The 9,210-nt window shown below is 37.6% G+C and overlaps 1 protein-coding gene across 1 annotated transcript; it reads right to left on the bottom strand.

The window, feature by feature from the left end:
* Window positions 1-598: 598 nt before the first annotated feature.
* LOC149846513 (uncharacterized) lies at window positions 599-6,953 on the bottom strand. Its single transcript, XM_089991504.1, has 4 exons — window positions 6,938-6,953; window positions 3,245-3,326; window positions 3,039-3,168; window positions 599-698 (listed from the first exon to the last, which is right to left on the bottom strand). The coding sequence occupies exons 2-4, from the start codon at window positions 3,321-3,323 to the stop codon at window positions 599-601; spliced, it is 309 nt and encodes a 102-aa protein (XP_089847630.1). The 5' UTR covers window positions 3,324-3,326; window positions 6,938-6,953.
* Between the last annotated feature and the right edge of the window lie 2,257 nt (window positions 6,954-9,210).

Raw genomic sequence — 9,210 nt, 5'->3', positions numbered from 1 at the left:
CGCGACCAACCACTACAACAAAGCAGTAGATTAGCGACGACCACATTCCGTCGCTAATCCGTCGCTAACCATGTTAGCGACGGATTAGCGACAACGCGGCGACAGTATGCTTACGTCGCGAATATTTCGACGCTAACTGGCGACGGAATAATTCCGTCGCCAGGTCCGTCGCTAATTGCGACGGAATAACGAGCGCTATATTCCGTCGCCAATCCGCCGGTACTAAACGGCGACCACGGCTTGGCGACGGATTTAATTCCGTCGCTATGCCGTCGCTAGATTAATATGAATAGCGACGGATGGTTCCGTCGCTAAGCCGTCTCTAGATTAATATGAATAGCGACGGAATCATCCGTCGCTAATCCGTCGCAAAAACGAAAAAAATAAAAAAAAATTTATTTAAAAATTAATTACCGAGAACTGTACAATTTCTATTTCCTGTACAATTTATATTTCCTGTAAATAAAAAATAAACCACACAAAAAAATTCATATAACAAGTATCTATAATAATTAATCATTCCACCTTAAAATTAAGAAGTTTAATTGTTTACAATTCAACAATTACAATTAGGAAAAATTAAAAAAATAGAACTTCTTCAACACAGTCCTCTAATCATCGCCAAGATTTTGTGCGTCTTCTTGTTCATTGTCTTTATCTGTCCCTTCAGCTCCACTACCCTGATTATCGCTAGCAGCCTACACAAGAAAAGAACAGTCAGTATTGATAAACAAAATATAATGAAATAAATTACACACTATATGTGATTCTATCATGTGCTCATGTGTGATCTAAGGCAATAAAAAAACTCTATATGTGATTCTATCATGCTCATATGTGTGCTAAGGCAGTCAAAAAATTGAATATGTGATTATAGCATGTTCATATGTGTTCTAAGGCATATAAAAAAACTCTATATGTGATTCTACCATGCTCAGATGTGCTTTAAGGCAGGCAAAAAACTATATATGTGATTCGATCATGCTCGTATGTGTGCTAAGGCAGTAAAAAAATTGAATATGTGAATATAGCATGCTCATATGTGCTCTAAGGCAGGCAAAGCCAAAAATTTTAAATGTGATTCTATCATAAATGATATATAACATGTTCATATGTGTTCTAAGGCAGTTAAAAAACTCTATATGTTATTATAGCATGCTCATATGTGTGCTAAGGCAGTCAAAAAACTGAATATGTGATTATAATATGCTCATATGTGTTCTTAGGCAGTCAAAAAACTGAATATGTGATTATAGCATGCTCATATGTGTTCTAATGCAATCAAAAAAACTTTATATGTGATTCTATCATGCTCATATGTGCTCTAAGGCAGACAAAAAGTTAAATATATATATATGTGATTCTATCATGCTCATATGTGTGCTAAGGCAGTCAAAAAATTGAATATGTGATTATAGCATGTTCATATGTGTTCTAAGGCATATAAAAAAACTCTATATGTGATTCTACCATGCTCAGATGTGCTTTAAGGCAGGCAAAAAACTATATATGTGATTCGATCATGCTCGTATGTGTGCTAAGGCAGTAAAAAAATTGAATATGTGAATATAGCATGCTTATATGTGCTCTAAGGCAGGCAAAACAACTTTATATGTGATTCTATCATGCTCATATGTGTGCTAAGGCAGTAAAAAAATTGAATATGTGATTATAGCATGTTCATATGTGTTCTAAGGCATCTAGAAAAACTCTATATGTGATTCTATCATGCTCAGATGTGCTTTAAGACAGTCAAAAAAACTATATATGTGATTATACCTGAGAGGGACCTGGAATCGAAGATCTCCTATCCTGAACAGCGGCCTTGATCTCATTTCGGAGAAAGGGGGCGACGGTGTATTGGAAGTAGTTATTCAGTGATTCATTAATGATCTCGCGTACATCATCACCAGAAAGAATAGTCGACTGCTTGAAGCTTATGTCGGCGCAAGAAGTCGGTGAGCCGTAACTGGAAGAACCAATAACTGGTGAAGTGTTCATATTACTCCCAAACCCGAACACGCGACCTTTTTTGGGTTCACCTGCTGCAGTCACCCATGCTGTAGGATCAAATGATGGATGCTGAGTAGCGTCTTCGCCATATCGCTCTACCATCTGTTGCTCATATGCCTCCTACAAAATAATGTTTAAAGTATTCATTAATAATTAATGATAACATTATGATAACTTGCATATATATTGCAATGATTATTAATAGAATTAATACATACCGTTGTCGTTCTCGCCTTCTCTGATACGAAGACTCCCATGGTCTTCCGTTTATGTGTTTCTACAAACACATCCTTATATGGTACACTGCCTCCTTTTTCTGCTTCCTGCGAAGTTAAATGACAAAAGATTTAGTACACAAGTTTGCAACAATACTTATAAAATTAATATTATATATTGATGAGTTACCATTTTCTTTAGGTGGCTCCCAAATGTCTTAGATCCACCTGTGTGTAGATGGGCTTCGGGCATCTTGGATCGATTTTGTGAAGCCTTCGCAGAGCGATTTTTAAATGCATCTCCCGCCCACTTATCGCACATTTCATCCCAGTAATCTCTCCTGATAGTAATAGGACCATGGCCCTTCCACAGTAATGGATCATCTACTACGCCAGATGCTTTTTTTGCTGCAGTCTTCATAGTATGCAGCATGTCTGCAAATCGATTGGCAGCCACCTTCTGCCACACATTCCTTGCATCATTTTCTTCCACCGTAGTTGCAAAGCGATTCGAAGCCTACAAATATTTTCAGAAAGTTAGTAGACATTGCTTAAATAAATTAAATATGAAACACATTAACTATGAGGAACAACTGTATACCATGAATGAGGACCACAATCTGTCTAACACCTCATTTGGGTAATCTTTCCATTGAGCAACTGGTCCTGGTAGATGTTGAAGAAGTGAATTCCTAATCTCCCGTACTACTTCTTGTGGCTCAAACCTCGTGCTGCACATGAATTGTTACACAATAAATATCAATATAAAATATTTAAAAGATATGCAATAATTGAAAACAAAATACTTACGGTCGATTATCGATATACACTATTCGAATGAGTCTTCTTGTGCCAGCCTGAGAAGACCCTGTTTCCTGTGTTGGCTGTTGACTTGTGCGATCAACTGGTGTAGGTGGGTCGTGTACAGGCGCAACATCATCTGTAAAAAAATACATTAGAAATTCTCAGAATGTGCATTTGAACTAATCAAGCATCTAATTAGTTATATGATATACCTATCACAGGAGCCCGTGAAGATGAAGGTTGAGCCTGGCTACTACTGGATGAGCGACCACTATAACCTCCACGAACCATATTCTAACAAATAACATATGTCATACAATACATTCAAATAATTCACATCAAGTATTACAATGCATTCAAGTCATTCACATCAAGCATTGCAATGCATTCAAATAATTCAAATCATTGACATCAAGTATTGCACTAATTCAAATCATTCGTTAATTGCATAAATTATAATACATTCAGATAATTGAAATCATTCACATCAAGTATTACAATGCATTCGAATCATTCGTATCAAGTATTACAACACATTCAAATAAAATTTTTAATCATTCACACCAAGTATTGCAATACAACTCACATCAAGTAATTCAATGCATTTAAATAGAGGTTTGTAGTATAAGATTTTGCTCACTAGCTTGAGAATTCTTCCTCGTCACTAGTTTGACTTTCTTCTTCTTCTTCTTCTTCTTCTTCATTGTTTACCCATCCACTTGGTACATCATTTGGATCACATTCCTCTATGAATGTTTCATCAGCTAATGGAGATATGACATGCATATCATGCGCAACATCGTGACCATAAGTGAAGTCACAGACATCATCTGATTGATAGTAATCACTGTCTTCAGCTAACTCATCTTCCTGTAACTGATCATACTCGGGGTATAGTTTGGATTTCACCTTGCAAACTGCCCACCATTCATTTCTATCTGACTTTTTTATACTCGGATATGAAGTATAATAAACTTGTTGAGCTTGCGAGGCTAATATGAATGGTTCATATGTTCCAAACCTGGATTTATGATTCACCTCCACAATGCCTGAAGCTTTGTCGAGTCTTGTTGCAGTTGGATCAAACCAATGACACTTGAATACCGTAACCCTGTTATTCATGCCTAAGTAAGTCAACTCCATTATTTCCTCTATAACACCGTAGTAATCATGTTCATTTTCACCGTAGCTGCTACCCTTGACACACACGCCACTATTTATCGTTGATTTGTTTATACCGTAGTCTTTTGTATGGAATCGATAACCATTTACGATATACCCGTTGTAGCATTGCACAACTTTGGTCGGACCATTTTCTAAATCACATATTCCTTGATCTTTAACATCACCATTCTGAACCTACGCACAAACATAAACAATGATTGTGATCACGATCAATTAAGTAACTTAGTGTTGTTTATAAGTACAAAATTTATGTTAGCTTCTTTACCAACTGTTTCAACCACTCCACAAACTTAGTTTCACGTTCTTTTTGTACTTCTGCATTAGTGAGATGTGAAACTTCATTTCGCAACTCCAGATCAAATCGTCTGCAAACCACAAATACTTATATTACCGAGTCATGTATCCACATATAGAACATAAAAGGATTTATAATTGAGTTGCATATACATATACTTACTCGATGTATGGGTCGATCGCTGAGCAATTAAAAAGAATATAGATGTGTGCTGCATCTTGCTCTCGATCTGTCAATAGCCTTGATCGGCAACTACCAAATGCATGCCCAAGTGGTTGAAATATCGACAGCTTGTCAGCTACAGTTACTTGTTCTCCATCATCGTTACGGGGCGGGCATGTGTAACGTGTTGGAATATGAGGTTCGAAGTACATAGATGAGAAATTTGAAATCTCTTCTAAAGTGTACGCCTCACAAATAGAGCCTTCTACTCTTGCTTTATTACGAACCTTTTTTTTAGGTTGAACATGCATCTGACAAGAATATACTTTTCAATTATAGCCTTCTACTCTCCAACCAGATAACATACCATATGCAGGGAAGTCACTGATTGTCCATAGAACAACGGCCTTCATGTTGAAATTTTGTTTTTTGTGAGCATCATACGTGGTAACACCGTCATCCCACAGTACTTTTAATTCATCAATCAATGGCCTTAGATATACATCAAGATTTTGGCCAGGTGAGGTCGGACCAGGGATCAACAGAGACAAGAAAAGATTCAGACGTTTCATACACAAGCTTGGTGGAAGGTTGTATGGAGTTACAAATACTTGCTAGCATGAGTATGGAGTTGATCTACCCCCAAATGGATTAAATCCATCTGTACATAGACCGAGTCTAACATTTCGCACTTCCATTGCGAAGTTTTGATGAGTACGATCAAAGTGCTTCCAAGCTTCAGCGTCAACAGGATGTGTGATCTTGTTTTCATCGTGTCGAACTTTATTTGCATGCCATCTCATGTGTTTAGCTGTCTTTGAAGACATATACAATCGCTGCAATCTAGGAGTGATAGGAAAGTAGCGGAGCGACTTGTATGAAACTTCCTTTGATCTCGTGCTACCATTGCCTCTTGTCTTTGGCTTGAACCGAGGATGCCCACATGACGGGCATGATATGTCGTTTTCCTGCTCCTTGAAATACAACATGCAGTGATTTGGACAAGCATCAATCTTTTTGTAACCCATACCTAGAGCGTTGACCATAACTTTCGCACGATAGAAATTTTGTGGCAATTTCTCATCTTTAGGCAACATACTCTTCACAATCATGCACAAACGGTCAAAACATGATTGACTCAAATTATACTCGGACTTCAAATTCATTAGTTGAAGAACTGCAGACAAGATAGTGTGACTCTCACAACCGTTCCAAAGTGCCTCGTCAGCATCTTTAAGTAAATCATAAAATCTACTAGCTGCATCGTTTGGTGATTCTTCATCTACGGCAGTTCTTACATCACTAGAACTCATAGCAGAACCCAGTTCTGTTCCTGCAGCATCAAATATCAAATTCGTATATGGATTATCGTGCACCACATTCACTCGTGCATCAAAATCGTTTCTAAATTCTTCTCCATGAAACGTCCAGTTCTGATAATCACTCACAAAACCCTTCCTATATAGGTGATGTCTAACGCCATGAGGTTCTACAAATCGATTATTCTTACAAATCTTGCAGGGACACCTAATCCGACCTGTGGGATCTACCGTACTGATACTCGCCGTTGCAAATTCAATAAAACTATCGACACCATCCATATATTCATGTGATAACTCATTGTCCACTATCCTACTGTACATCCATTCACGGTTTGCAGTCATTCTGTCGTATGATGTTACGAATAGTATCCTAACGAATTAAGAAAAAAACAATCAGAATGCTACGATGAAGAAAATATCAAATTTATCATGCAATATACTATGTCAAACAATAACAAGAATTTTGATGCATGCATTGATAACTTAATATTTTCATGTGCAAACTATTAATGACACGATACAATCATTTGAAGCATGCTTTTATTATAAAATTTCACATGGAAGTCAAAATCAAATTGAAAGTAACTACATGCAAGCATGGATACAATTACATCAAACATTGCAATACATCATAATCATTCATATCAAATAAATGGCAAACATGTACCTGCAGCAAACACACTTCAATATCTCACTAACTACTACCATGCTTAGCATGGACTCCGTACTCCAAAAATAAGAACACTTCCATATTTCTACATTAAAATCATGCTCAGCATGATCTCCGAACTCCAACAAAGCAGTCCTAGATATCAACAACTAAGTGAGTGTGTGAACAATAAAGTGCTGCATTCAATAAATTAAATAACATGTGATACGTTTGCATCACTTACTCACCACGGGTATTTACCCGATTTGCATTGTTTTTGTCATTTACTTACCACAGGTGGCCGAGCACGAGTTGGTTCCGTTGAAAAATCTGCACAAAAACAAAACAAATTAAGTAACAAACTAACTAATCATGAAACAAGATGAAACACTAACTAAAAAAATTAAAACAAATTAAAACAACTCTAACTAATTGAAAGAAGAGAAAAGAAAAATAGTATATATGTTAAGCCAAATCTAACTAGAAGATGCTAATTTAACAAACCAGCTATAACATGTTGAACCAGTCGACTAACATAAAGTCATAGACAATTTCTAATCTGAACTACTTAGCAAAGGAATAGTAAATCAATCAATTAGTTTACTAGAAAAGATGTGAACTCCGTTTAACCACCACTATCATAAAGAATTCAAATAGCCCTAATCTAACTAACTGATTGTGAGAACATTAAATACCAATCTATCTAAGAAAAATATAATTATAAAAGACTAATAGATTGAAATACTCTAACTAACCAGATTTCAAGAAAACAAATTGAAGTAAAACTAACTACCAGTAGACATTAACAAACTAACAAATTGAACAACTTGTATATATACATTACAAAAAAAATTTCAACTTAAAATCCATATGGACAACATATATGCAAACTACACTTAAAACCATATGGACATCTTATATACACATTACAAATTTTTTTTCAAGCTAATCACATGGACAACATAGGGATCACATAATAACTTTTTTTTTTTTAAAAAGAGATCACATGGGCAGCATAGGTATCCATAACAAAAATTCTTTTCAAAACAGATCACATAGGCAACGTAGGTATCTCATAACAAAAATTTTTTCTTCAAACAAACACATAGGCAACATAGTATTCCTACTAAAGATTTTTTTTTTCAAACTGATTTACATAGGCAGCATATGCATTAAAAAACAGATTTTTTTGAAACCAATTCACATAGACAGCATAATATATCTCATAACAGATTGTTTTTTTCAAAAGCAATACACATCAGCAGCATGTTATTCCTACTACAGATTTTATTTTTCAAACGATTCATATAGGCAGCATAGGCATTCAAAAACAGAAACTTTTTTTTTTTGACAAGTCACTTAGGCAACATAACGCAGAGGGTCGACCCCCCCTGCCGGAAAGCACGGCAGGGGGTTAAACCCCCTGCGTTTCCGGCAGGGAAGGGGCGTACCCCCTGCGTTTAGAAGAAGAAGAAGAAGAAGAAGAAGAAGATTACCTGCGCGTCGCCGGACGGTGGCGGGAGGTTGACGGGGAGCGGCAGCTGGCGAGCGCCGGCTGGCGAGCGGTGGACGGGGAGCGACGGCTGGCGAGCGGCGGCGGCCGGACGGTGGCGAGAGCCGACGGGCGGCGGGAGGGAGCAATACAGCGAAACAGGGAAAAGAGAAAGAGGGATGGGATTAGGGATTTACGCGACATTTAGCGACGACTTAGCGACGGAAAAATTTCGTCGCTAAGCCGTCGCTAAACCAAAATACCAAAAAAGCGACGAAATATATTCTGTCGCTACGTCGTCGCTAATTAGCGACGGATTAGCGACGACAGAGTTCCCTCTCTAAATCCGTCGCTAAAATGGTGTTCTTGTAATAAAAAGTAGCGACAAAAATATGCAGTCGCTAAGTAGCGACAGATTAGCGATAAAAGTCGTTTCCTCGCTAATCCGTCGCTATTTAGCGACAAATTCTATTTCTAGTTAATCTGTCGCTAAGTAGCGACGGAAAAAATCCGTCGCTAATTAACAATTTTCTTGTAGTGAACGGGGCGCTCCGCTTGTCTGGTAGAAGCAGCTAGTGCATGTCACGTTGTGTTGAAAAGTCGGGCCTTCATCGAGATCACGTTTGTTTGTTATGGATGATGTTTTAACTCATGAAAATTTGAGCATGTGTAGCCTTTGTGGTTCGCAGATCGAATCTTCATCGCATCTCCTATGGTTTTTGTTCTTACTTTCAATCCATTTTTTCTGCTTCTTGGAGAAGCATATGCCTAGTTGATCGAAAGGAATCCTTTGCACAAAACCTGCTCATGAGTATGGGATTGCCACATAGGTGCTGCAAATGGTTCCATGTCTAGAGGTGCTGGTTGTTCACAGCTTAGTGGGCAGCCTGGAGGGAGCGAAATTCCAGAATTTTTCAAGATCGGGCCAGGCCGGCAAAGGTGGTAATTATGCACATTCTCTCTAATGTATTATTCCTAATGGTCAAGCTGAAAATGGCCACAGGAGAATGTCTCTTGGACTCGTCCCATTTTCAATGATTGTCCTTTTGTTCTAGCTACTTTGGGGTCGATTT

The sequence above is a fragment of the Nuphar pumila genome, chromosome 2, assembly GCF_984573655.1.
Source record: "Nuphar pumila chromosome 2, dmNupPumi1.hap1.1, whole genome shotgun sequence".
In the NCBI taxonomy this organism is placed as follows: domain Eukaryota; kingdom Viridiplantae; phylum Streptophyta; class Magnoliopsida; order Nymphaeales; family Nymphaeaceae; genus Nuphar; species Nuphar pumila.
The sequence above is the reverse complement of the archived record's forward strand: the minus strand, read 5'-3'. Positions and strand labels throughout refer to the sequence as shown.